Source organism: Camellia sinensis, chromosome 7 (assembly GCF_055761805.1).
Source record: "Camellia sinensis isolate YWXY chromosome 7, ASM5576180v1, whole genome shotgun sequence".
NCBI classification, from domain to species: Eukaryota; Viridiplantae; Streptophyta; class Magnoliopsida; order Ericales; family Theaceae; genus Camellia; species Camellia sinensis.
In genome coordinates this window covers 142,640,330-142,653,080 of record NC_138967.1, presented here as the reverse complement: position 1 = coordinate 142,653,080, position 12,751 = coordinate 142,640,330, and the positions used below count along the sequence as shown (strand labels likewise).

The following is a 12,751-nucleotide window of genomic DNA, read 5'->3' as shown; positions in this document are numbered from 1 at the left end:
CATTTTAGAGAGAGGAAAATACAGAGGAGAGCTCTGGTTTTCTAGGGTTAGGGTTAGATACACTCACCTATCTCTCTTTCCCTCTCATTTTGCACACTAGGTGTTTTGTGTCTCACTATTGCACACAAACACCTAGTGTTTCACCTTCCTCTAGGAGCTGAGGTTCTAAAGAGTGTGTTTTGAAGTTTTGGTCTTGGATTCAAGCTCAAGGAGGCCATTGGAGCATCTTTGTTGAAGAAGGCATCAAGGGTGAGAAACTAGTCTTTTTTTTTCCCTTTTTTGCATTGATTTTCTACTAGTCTTAGAGCTGTTTTTGTGATTATTGTATAACATAAAAAAGTTCTATTTTTAAGCCCTCTTTATTGTTTATTAAGAGTGTTTTGTTGTTTGAGGGGTGTTGACCACCCTTAGGCCTCAAAAGGCCTCATTTTGAGCCATTTTGTGCTAGCTCCGGGATTTTGGTGTTGAGGTCTCTTCACCACTGAAATCTTGGGGGATTTCAGTGGTGAAGATGACCCTTTGAAGTCCCAAGAAGGAGAGGGCCATCCCCTCTCCTTGTTGTCCTTGAAAAGGGCATATTTTGGCCTCTTAAGGAAGCCTATGCTTGAGTGTGTGTTGAGCATGTTTGGTTTGTTTTTCATGCTTATATATCCATGGTATAACATGATTTCGAGTTGGTTTTGGAACTCCATGCATGTTTAGCATAGTTGCCATGTAATGCCTTGTTTATGCCTTAATGTGCCTTAGGTTGTTAGCCTTTGTTGGAGCATGTTTTAGGCTTAGTCTTGTGAAGATTATGTGCTTATTTTGCCATGTTCTAGGTCTGTCCATAAGTATTTGGGTTGATTTTAGCATGCATTATATAGCTCTTTTGTATTTAGGCTTGTTGGCCTTGAGTATGTGCATGTGTAGTATGCCATCTTTGCATTGTTTTGATGATTTGGAATCATCCTACATGCTATTTCAGTCCCATTTCCATGCTTGTTGGATTGCCTTGCATGTCTCTTTAATGCTTTGAAAGCATGTGTTGCAATGCTCCATGTTTTGGCCATGGTGTATGCCTTTGTATTTGGGCCACTTAGATGCCATCTAAGGAGTCCTTTGGCCTTGTTTTAACATGCTAAAAATCTGTTTTTAGTTGTTTAATGCATGCCATGTTTGGTCATGATAAGTGTAGTTCAATGCATTATTGATTTGCCTTGAACACTTGGACTACTCTTTGCATGTTTTGGCTTGATTTATAACTTGATTTGGCATCATTTTATAACATGATTTTAGGGCTCATGTTGCATGCTAATTAGTCCATGATCCCTCCTTTCAAGTGTGCTTGAATGTTGTTTGATTCATGCTTAAGTGTTGGTCCTTATGTGCATGTGTGTGTGCATGCCATTTAGCTCTCACTCTTTAGCACTTTTGGCTACTGTTTTAGGCCTATTTTAGAGTCGCCTAATTCACGTTTAAGTCCATCTTTGCACTCATTTGTATTGCCATATGCATGCTTGTATGCTTGCATAAGTGTTTTGCCATGCCATGTTGCATCCTTAGCTTGTATGCCTAGGTTGCATTGCATCTTGCACGCATGCCTTGTTCCTTGAATTGGTGATAGGAATTGGGCCTAATTTGTTTGATTGGTTTGCATGCATTTGAAACCAAAGTTGCATGCTTGGTTCCTTGGGCCATCATGCATGGAAATGCGTGATTGGTGGCCCGAGAACCGAGGCACATGTCCCTTTTAGTCATTACAATGATAAGAGACATGTTTGGTGCATACATGCCTTGAATTGTGCTGTCATGCCTTGTTTTGCCCTCTGTTGCTGTGAGTTGCAGGTTCTGCAGGAATACTCTGCCGACCGGCAGTGTAATGTGCCGACCGGCACAATTTTCTCTGCCGACAGACCCTATTTTGTGCCGATGGCCATACTACACTGCCGGTGGCGATTCTACTCAGCCGGTGGCACTCCTCAGTGTCCAAGGAAGCAGTCCTGAGGTTTTGGTAGCCTTCAGAGGAGCAGAGGAAAGAAAACAGAGGCAGCCTACGCATGGCGGCGCGCTTCCCGAGGCAGTTTACCTGTTTTCCTAGATTAGTTAATTTGTTAATTAATTAATTAATTTGTAATATTTAATTAGCTTGCGTAGTTAATTAATTTGTAATATTTATTCGGTCCCTCCGAGTGAGGAAAAATCTGTAATAAGTGTGCGTGAGTGTGTGTATGTCTTCCAACCTCACGTCTTTCTTCCCTTTTATTTACCTGCTTATGATGGTAGATTAGGGCATGTTTAAATTCAGCATACCTTATGCTATGTATGCGTGCATTCATGCATTTTGTATTACATGCATTAGGCTCGGTACATCACGCTAACTGCATTCGTACTTCAAATCAAAAATTGAATATGTGATAATTGTGCATTTTCACATGACATGTTTAGGATAGCCGAGCCTATTCTAGCAACATTTTGTATGCGATGCATTAGACACTCAACATGGACTTGGATCATGCATGTTTGCTAACGAGTTCTTTGTTTTGGCACGGAGTACGATGTAAGTATTTCCGCTTTAGCATATCGCATGAGTGTGAATGTTGCCATGACAGCATGCTTAACATGTGGCTAGATGCTTATGTGTTATAAACTGCTTGAATGCCTGTGGGTGGAGGTTAGATTGTTTGAGTTGGAAAAACTCATTGAAATCCGTGTTTTAGCCTACTTGCAAGTAGCGAATTTCAAAGCATTTTCAAAACAAACGGATATGCAATGTTTATTCCCAAATTAGGCAATCTAGTCTATACTTGTTTGCTGTGCGCATAACATAGTAATTCTAGGCTAATAAAAGGAATAAGAACACATAACGTTTTCAAAATCGGATATCACGGTTAGTAGAGGCCGGTCTTCGGACCGGGCGAAAGGGGGTGCTCATAGCTGACCTTCCCCGATCGTACCCAAGCTCCCGAGCCGAGACAACTCCGGTGATGACGGACATGTGGCCTTCGGCACCGAGTCAGGGTTTCCTAAATTCCCCCATTTTAAAATATTTAGGTGGCGACTCTGTATCTGGCAAAGCAGTCCATGTTTGACACTACTTTTTCAAAAATCTGTTTCTCAAAACGATTTGCCAGATTTGGACTCTTTGGTTCAGATTAAGAACCGTGACACAAATCGAGTCCGAACTGTAGCATGAGGCCCACCGGGGCGCGTCTACAGTTTCTGGCGACTCTGCTGGGGATTTTTAGAGAGTTTGACTCGAACTCGTGATATCCTGTTTTGACTTCATTTATGTGTTTCTTTGCATTGCATGTGCATTGGTGCGCCTAGGAACACAGTGTTTGCCATCTGCCATTCCTGAACGGTTTGCCGGAGGCTTGTCTTGTCAAGGCATGTCCATAAGGCTGACCGGCTATGGGCTCTGACAGTATGGGAACACAAACCCCGGTTTTACCGGGGCACCCTTTTTGACCATTCGACCTAGTTCATATTCGGATCCATAGTGACCATTCCAAATTAGGACAGGCTGCTTACCCGATGTTAGGTTGTTTGAAACCGCTGTGTGCGTAGTGAAACCCTAGCTCCTGACAAAATAGGACAGGGAAACTTTACCCCAACATAGGGGTGTTTTGTTCTCTTTACTTGCTATGTGCTTTTAGAGTGCTGCTCCACAGGAATGCACGTGTCAGTTTGCAAGTCAGAGTATCTAACCTGGGGACACCAGTATCAGTATCAGTTGTGAGAATCAGTTATCCGCGGGTATCAGACTCAGTATTTTGGGAACAGTGATTTTTGGGAACAGTGATCAGCAGTAGGGTACAGTTGTTTGGCTACACCCGTGATTGATCAGTTTGGGCTGAAATGCTGTCTGTTTTTCTTTCAGTTCAGAGAGTTGCAGAGTTGATACAGAACAGCCAGTGTCTCCCCTTTGCTGAGGCAAGATTTATGGCGACACAAAGTTCAGAAGAAATTGTGGTTATGACAGCCGCACCGGAGCAGGGAACCACTCCGCAGAGTGAGGCCAGCATCAGTATGTCACACCCGCCCAGGATGCCCGTTGTGCACCCGGTTTGGGCTCCCCAGTTATACCAGGCTCGTGAGCCTACCACCTTCGAATTGATGGCGATGATAGGCGATCTCCAAAGGTCTGTGGCAGACCTCGCCTATGGAATGTCGGCTTCACCGCCAGCGGCGCCGTACGCCGGGAATTTTGTACCACAGGAGCCCCCGCTACTGGGGCGGATTGTGATAGAGCTCAGCCAGCCAGAGGTGGCTTCCGGCTATAGCTACGACATGTCAGCACCAACCCAGACCCTCGATCAGGCTGAGGCCAAAGGAAAGGACAAGGCAAAGGTAGACGCCGACCCTATTGAGCAACTGCTGTGGGCAGTCGAGGCTTTGAAGGCCAGAGGGATGAACAAGCAACAAACGTCTGCAATAGTGACCAAAGCTGTAGATGATGCTTTCCCCGCTCCAATCAAAGGCAGTTCAAGCCAGACAGAAAACCGGGATGGGCCCCGTCATGCCCAGACAATTCCAGTAGCTCCCAACCCTGTACCGGGGAAGGTTCAAAAAGCCAAGGCAGCGCCGGCTGATCCTTTCGCCAGCGCATCTGGCAAGAATCCTCAAACTGCAAAGTACCTGCCCCGAGGGCGCAGGGTCTTTCACGACCTCCACATGCCTTTGTCTAGGGCATTGTTAATATTGGCAAAGAACGGGCATCTTAAGCCTTTGGAGCCCCGGCCACTCCCGAAGAATCTCCCCGCCACTCATGATGCTACCTTGTACTGCGCGTACCATCAACAGTCCGGTCACAGTACCGATGGATGTTCCCGCCTTCGTCATGAAGTGCAGGATTTGATTGATAACAAGGTTATCCTACCACCCACCTCAGGCAAGCCCGTCACCACTCAGTTGTTGGATTTCGAGGGCTCAGATACTGCGAGTATGTAAAGTGAACCGCCTGCGGGCAACATTTGGTACATTTTTGGATGAAGCGTCTGGCACGCATTTTTGAGCATCGGTGAAACCGAGTTTTGTAAATCTTGGCTTAGATGTCGAGTCAGTCTTTTGTTTTGAGTCTGTCTCTTTGTTTTGAGTCAGTCTTTTTTGCTTAAGGGTCTATCTTGTTGTATCGAGTCAGTCCCCGTTGTATATAATACTAGGTGATTCTGGGGTTGTTGTCCCGAACGCCATTTTGTTATTATTTGTTTTTGTTTTGAGTCTGTTTCTGCCGAGGGGCCAGTTGCACCAACAAAGCCGATTGAAACAGCTGTTGCTATCTCAACCTTCATGCTTGCTTTCAGCATAAGTGCCAGAGAATTTGATTGGGCTGACAGTACATCTCGCCTGCTCTCCTGCGCGCCAAACTCATTGCATTAACCTAAGTTTTTCAAAAAAACAAACCTTTTTGAACACTGCGGTGATGAAAACGAAGAGGAAGGAATTCCTCGGGTTTTGCAAAATTTTGATCATTTTGAGAGAAAGAGAGGCGTGCTAAGCCTTTTTATGAATGAAATCATGCTTGTCGGCGTGAGTACTGAGAAGGATCCTGGCCTGATCCAGATTGGTTCCACACTATCTTCGGCGCGAGCGATTTGTCGCTTTCTTAAAAAACTTTCAAAAACAAATGTTTTACGCGGCCCTGCGAAGACCTGTGTGGAATCGCTCTTGAGATTGTGCAGCCTAGGATCGCTCTCAGCCTCAAGATTCGACCTGTTGTCTTGAACCTCGAACTCATCCGGAACATTCAACAGTCAACCGCCAGAAAAGGCCCGTGTGGCCAGTTTTGAAGCAGCCCTCGAGCAAGAAGCACCAAAGCCGAATCAGAAGGAGTAGATCTCGTCGGAAGAAGCTCGTAGAGCAACCGGGATGGATTCTTCCGCAAATCAGTGCAACAGCCGTTCTCCTAGACACAGAGAGGCTTCAATACAGAATAACCATTTGGCATGGACTTGCTACACTTTTACCCTTTGAGAGGCTCGCTGGGCCGAAAACCCGGAAGGGCGGCCCAGGCAAAAGTTAGAGCAAGAGAAAAATACAAAAAAAGAGAAAAATACAAAAAGAAAGATTGAGAAAAAAAAAAGAAAAAGAAAGAGAAAAAGAAATAGAAAATGAAAAGAAGCTCGCAAGGTCGAAAACCCGCATTGGGCGCCTTGGCAAAAATGAGAGCCTAAAAAAGTAAAGGTTAAAATACCCGAGTGGACCTTAACCGGAACTACGTAAGGCTTGATTCCCATGTTTGGGATACGTAGGCAACTTCATCATGAAGTCCAGCCCCCAACGCTTTCATAGCGTCTCAGTCCATGCAATGGTTTCGATTTCATTCCAAGGTCCAGTTGCCAACACCTTCCAAGGTGACTGTGTCCATATATTTGTTGTGACCGTCTTCGTCATCGCTGTGTCCAAGAGATCAACCACCGCCAATGAAGACTGTCTGCGGATTGCTGCGGCACCATCCCAAACAAGGGGCAACTTTCCGTTACCACCACCCGCCGCGAGCCGCCATTCAAACTAGGGGCAACTTTCCGTTGCCTCCCACCCTCCTTCAAACCAGGGGCAATTTTCCATTGCCTCCGATCCGAGGTTGCGCATCTCGAAGGGTAAGTTTCATGCTTGTTGAGCATCAGCTGTTTGAAAAATAGTTTTTGAAAATTTTTACTGAGGTTGACTATTTTCTCGAAAACTATCTCATTTTCCAAAACTGGACCATTGTCTTGGACCCCAAAAGGAAAATTTTCAGTACTTGCAGCCTGACTTGCATGCTTTTCAAATCAAAAATCGAACAAGTACGTTAATCCGACTCTCGTTTTGATCAAAACCGTTTTAGTAGAAAGCAAAAACGAAAAAATGGTTAAAATGATGAACTACGGGCACAGTTGAGTCAGGCGCTCTCTTTCCCCCGTCATCAACGTACTTGCCAGAAGAGCGCTCTACCCGTCAGAAGAAATAGCTGTGAGCTAACGGCATCGGGCGTGAACCCACACCTTGCTATTTATCCATCAATCACCCCGGGGAGGGATGAAAAATGAGAGAATGAAGAATAGAGAGGTGTGAGTTGAGAGAAAAGAGAGGAAAAGGGTTTTGAGAGAAAATCCGAGCTTGAGAGTTGAATGATGTGAGGATCACAAATGAGAAAGGGTGGGAAACAATACCCAGATTGAACTGGCTCCTCGTGGTCCGAGGTCCCCCATCTTCGTTTACGCGTCTGTGTGTCGTGTCTCTTTCATTTGACGGTCTCGTCTTTTGTTTTGAGTCTCTCCCGAGCGTGTCTCGTTGTGTTTAGGTCGTGTACCTCTTTGTTTAAGTCCTCCCCGCTGTGTTCAGTGGTAGGCTCGATATCCCGGTTTGAAAAACCCTCATTTGATTTCAAAAATCATTTATGCTCAGGATGCCGTGCCATTCTCTACGTTCGAGCATATTTCGACTCCAACCGGTTCCGTCTTTGAGCTCCGTCTTGTCAGATTGGGCCGTTTGTTCAGAGTTTGCTGTGTGTAGAATGAACCGAATGCTGTGTTTTGGGCTGTATGCAGATCAATCCCCAACAGAGTAAGGGCTGTGTGTTCAAGAATCAGGCAGTGGGTTGCTTGGGTGTATTTTGTTGTTGGCTGTTCAAGTTATCTGATTATTACAGTGCAAGTGTTCAATTTTCAGACAACCAATCAGTTCCGTTTACATTGAGGTGTAACATGATGAGATGCGATGCAATGCATGAGATGTGTAAATGTAAACACTTTTTCAGATAAAAAGTCCGTTTCATTTCATTATCTTTTCAAGTGTACAAGTTTTGGAAACAAAAATCTGCCTGCGGCAGTACAAGGTAATCTATCTACCAACAAAAAGAAAAGTACAAAGAGGAAAAGATAGCAAAAATCTGCATCTGTGTCAAGCACTCCGAAGGGCCGTCAGTCTGTCCTGGTCCTCTTCCTGGACGAGGGTCCAGGGGCATCATCAGCGTCGTCGTCAGAGCCCGAGCTAGAATCGCCTCCGGTCTCCTCCTCCGATGACCCTGCCTCCGCCTCTGACTCCTCGTCGTCGTCATCATCGTCCGGAGCTGGAGCTCGCGAGCTGCTCCCGACGTGAGTACGCCCACCCCTAGTGCGGGGAAATATCCTGCCCTCCTCGTCTCTCCCCCGAGCAGGGACAGTAGGTCTAGCTGGAGCACCTCCTGCCATGGGAATCTGGAAAGGAGGCTGAAAAAGTGCACAAAAGTGAAATGCATCAGTATACTGTAGACAGTTTATCAGTGCAGAATGCAATGTTGAATACAGTGTATGAATGCCGTGGGCAGTTTATCAGTGCAGAATGCAGTGTGTGAATACAGTGTATGAATGCCGTGAGCAGTTTATCAGTACAGAGTACAGTGCAGAAGGCAGTGTATGCAGTGTATCAGATGCTGCGAGATCAGTATGTCGGGTGTTGTGCCGTGCATCAGATTATACAAAGCAGTGTATGAATGGTTTGAGGCCAGTGTCAGAAGGACGTACCGGTATGCTGTAGACAGCCAGGAGGTCAAGTGTCCGTTGGAGCATCCCCATCATCGAGGCATTCATCGCCAACGACTGACGGGTGTACTCAGAAGAAGCCTGCAAAGGTATCAGATGCATTAGTATTCTGTGGAATATCAAGTAAACTGAAATGAAATAACTGTACGAAGTGCAGTGGTACATACCGGCGGAAGGTCGGGGATGTCAGTGAACTCATGCCCAGCCGGTGGAGGGACAAAGGGGATCTGATAGGTCGCCCCACCCTGCCCCTGGAAAGTCAGTACAGCAGGCAGGGCAGGCCAGCCAGCTCCTCGTCCACCCCGCACTCCGCCCCTGCCACGGACCCGGGCCCTCCTCGAAGATCCAGCCCCTGCTCCCGCTCCGGCCCCAGCCGCCGATGCTACAGGCCTGGCCCCCTCTGCTCGACGACCGCTCAAGGGGCGCATCAGGTACGTCCGCACGTACTCCTGATAGTCGCCGGTGCCTCGGAAGCCGGCCTCCTCCCAGCCGATGGAGTAATCATCCAGCTGCTCAGGGGTCAGCCCCTCGGTCTCCCTCATCTCTGCAGGAGGGTGAACCGGGACTATCTGCTCAGGTAACCCGCGGGTCTGGCGTAGAAAACGCTCCCCCAGGTACCAAGCCCGACAGACAGGGCCCTCAAGCAGAATCCGGAAACGCGAGGTCTCCTCAGCACCAGGGAACCGACCCCGCATCGCCGATGGCAAGGAAGCCCATGGCCGCCATGTGATCTGAAAGTAACAGACAGTTTGTTATCTACTGTTATTGAAACATGCAGTGGGAAAGCGAAGCTAAATGAACTGAAAGTAAAGCATACCTCGGCCGGGGTGATGGTGTCGAAATATCGGCGGAAGAAGCCGAATGTCTCCCGCGGTCGCCGGGTGCATCTCCCGTCAAAACGACTCGAGAACGGGACAGCCGGAGGAGGCTCCGCGACTGGTACGGGTGCAAGCCTAGGGAAGTAGGCGTAAACCCACAGCTGCAAAACAGATGTCAGTATGACTATCGGGTAAAGCAGGATACACAGAATGAAACAGAAATGGCAGAGCCGTGTGTTGTGCAGTGTATTGTGTACAGTGTATAGTGTGAGCAGTGTACAGTCAGTGTGAAACAGAATGTATGTGTGTGCCGTGTGTACAGTATACAGTGAGTGTAAAGCAGACCGCAGTGTGCGCAGTGTACAGAGTACAGAGAATATCGGACAGAAATGAAAAGTGGAGAAGAAGTGTACCTCCCAAGCCCGCCAGTAACCTCCGAGCAGCTGGCCGCTGCCGCGAGAAGCCGAGCTCATATAGCCGTACAGGGTGGCCAGAGCAGCGCCGCCCCAGTCGTAGTGCAAGATGTCTCGGACGTCCACCAGTGCGCTGAGAAGGCAGAGAGGCACGGTGTTCGCCCGGTCGGCGAAGATAGTAGTCCCGAACAGGAACATGAGGAAGCCGCGGGCATACCTCTCCACGTCCTCCTCGGTCATCTGAGTCTCCTCCCCCAGTGCGGGCTGGACCCTGAACTGTGCCTCGAACCAGGAATATCGAACGAAGCCTGGACGAGCTAGCGGTGGGGCCTCCCCCAGTAGATGGACCTGAGCGGCGGTCCACTCATCCATGTCGGTGTCGAAGGGGATCGGATCCCCCCTACCCCGATGCCTGTGAGCATCGAGAAGTCATAAGGGGTCATCGTCATATCCCCCGCAGCAGAAAAGTGGAAAGAATCGGTGGTGTCCCACCACCTCTCCGCCAGAGCGGCAAGGAGAGGCCTGCATGTGGAGAGCCTAGAGAGCCCTCGGCAGAAGGTGCCGAAGCCCGCTCGGTCCACGATGCGCTGGACCGCATCAGGGAGCTCATCATACCACTCCCGCGCACCAGTATTCCCATACCCGCGAATGGTATGGGAACCCTCCTGCAAACAGAAAATGACAATGGCAAGACAACATTCAAAATGCAGTTTTGAAAAGACAGATATGGCATGTATGCAAGTTTGTCAGTTTCAGGCAAATATCGGGTGCCGGTGTGCTTACAGTAAAATACGTGTGCTGTGTCAGCGTGTTTAGGTGTTTCAGAATAGATGTGGCATGTATGCAAGTTTGACAGATTCAGACAAATACTGGGTACCAGTGTGTGTGCAGTAGAATACAGTGTGTGCCGTGTGTTTGGGTGATTCAGGGCTAGTGCAGTGTGTGTGCATGTGTCAGTCTCGAGCAGATATCAGTTGTATGTATGTTTACAGTCAACTATGGTCTACGGCATATCAGATTTCAGCAATTAAAGAATACAGCTAACTATGGCAGTTTTGTATCCTACATTGCAGAAAGTAAAGCAGAAGATGAAGAGTTACCTCGGGAGTGCCGAATGAAAGGTGGGAGGTAGGCTCGCGTAGTAGTAGCTCAGGGGCCGCGTACCTCTCAAAGCTCCGGAACTGACGCAGGCCGTCTGGGGGCAGAACGTGGATCGCCGGCCGGTAGGTCGCCGGGTCGAACGGGCGCTCGCTCAGTGGTAAGAGCTCGACCCCGGGATCCATCTCGTGGTCCGGGGGAGTCCCGACACGTGGAATGTCGTCCGCCATGTAGAGAATAGTGTGAAAATGGCCGGAAAGGGGAAAACCGAGCCGGAATACAAAGAGTCAACTGAAAAGTCAACTCCCGAGAGGGTCGGAAATGGCCGGGGAGGCCGGAATGTGAAGAGGCATGGAAATGAAGAGGAAAGTGAGGGGAACAAACCCCGAGAAGGCGAGAACGCCGAACGAGGCACCAAAACGAGAATGTGATCGGTGGAAAATGTCCGAAACGCGAAGAGGATCGCGAATCCGACGACGAAACGAGCGTAGAACGCGAAGAAATGGACAAAAAATAAGAGAGAAGCACTCTAGAGAGAGAGGGCAAGAATTTTCGGCGGTGGAAAAGTGAAGAATAGGGTTTTCAAGCCCTATTTTATAATGCCCGAAGTGAAAAGACAGAACTGCCCCGATTCAGCAACTGTTTGCCGGTCGGCAATGTTTTGTGCCGGCCGGCACTTTTTTGTGCCGATAGAATTGTTTTTGTGCCGATGGCCAGTCGGTGGCCTCCCCTTTCTGCCGGTGGGGTTCCCACAGCCTTGTTTAGGCCATTTGAATTGTTTTGGGTCTTCATAGCTCAAGAAAGTGCAAGAAAGTGCATCTCCGACGCTCAATCGACCTCCGTTTTGACCGCAGGCCGTGTCTCCAGTGCGTGGCACTCGAATTCATGCAAGGTGTATCCTTTTTGTATCCTTTTGAATTCAAAAGTTACCCCATGTGTGTTGCACAAATTCATCACACTACTTCGGTGCATTACATCGCGCTGTCGTGCGTCATACATTTGCGTTGTTATGCGCGTGTTACATGCGTTGCAACACGCACCCCTTTGCATTGTCGTGCACATCTCCCATGCATCATCATTGCATTTCCATTCCATGCATTGTCATGCATTTCGGAATACTTGCGTTGTCGCGCATTTAAGCCCATTTACACTCCGTGTGGCATGCACGTCACACTTGGCATCGCACTGTTTTGTGCATCACATTTTCTTCGCGCTATTTTGCGCATCGCACTATTTTGTGCATTGCATTTGTTCGCGCTATCTTGCGCACCTCAATTGCACTTGTTAGTGCATTGCATTTGTTCGCGCTATCTTGCGCACCTTACTTGCACTTGTTAGTGCATTGTATTTTGTTCGCGCTGTTCTGCGCATCGCACTGTTTTGTGCATTGAATTGTTCGCGCTGTTCTGCGCATTGCACTGTTTTGTGCATTTCAAATTTTGTGCTGTTCTGCGCATCGCACTGTTTTGTGCATTGAATTGTTCGCGCTGTTCTGCGCATCGCACTGTTTTGTGCATTGTATTGTTCACGCTGTTCTGCGCATCGCACTGTTTTGTGCATTGTATTGTTCGCGCTGTTCTGCGCATTGCACTGTTTTGTGCATTTCAATTTCGCGCTGTTTTGCGCATCTCATTGCATTTTGCATGCATTCCATCGCACTGTCCTGTGCACTCGCGTTGCCTAACGCATTGCGCTATTTTGCGCATCATGCCATCGTGCAATACCCCCGTGGTCTGGCGAGACCTTAAACACGCACGGTCTGGCGAGACCTTAAACAAGCACGGTCTAGGAGACCTTAAATCCTTTGGAGGTGCGAAACCTTCAGCGCATTGTCACGCGTCTTGTAAATACCACCGTGGTCTGGCGAGACCTTAAACACGCATGGTCTGGCGTGACCTTAAACACGTACGGTCTAGGAGACCTTAAATCCTTGGAAGGT

General features: G+C 48.1%; 1 protein-coding gene across 1 annotated transcript; it reads right to left on the bottom strand.

Annotated features, from left to right (window-relative positions):
• Positions 1–7,390: 7,390 nt before the first annotated feature.
• Positions 7,391–8,562, bottom strand: LOC145794799 (uncharacterized). Its single transcript, XM_082877157.1, has 2 exons — positions 8,466–8,562; positions 7,391–8,171 (listed from the first exon to the last, which is right to left on the bottom strand). The coding sequence occupies exons 1-2, from the start codon at positions 8,529–8,531 to the stop codon at positions 7,884–7,886; spliced, it is 354 nt and encodes a 117-aa protein (XP_082733283.1). The 5' UTR covers positions 8,532–8,562; the 3' UTR covers positions 7,391–7,883.
• Between the last annotated feature and the right edge of the window lie 4,189 nt (positions 8,563–12,751).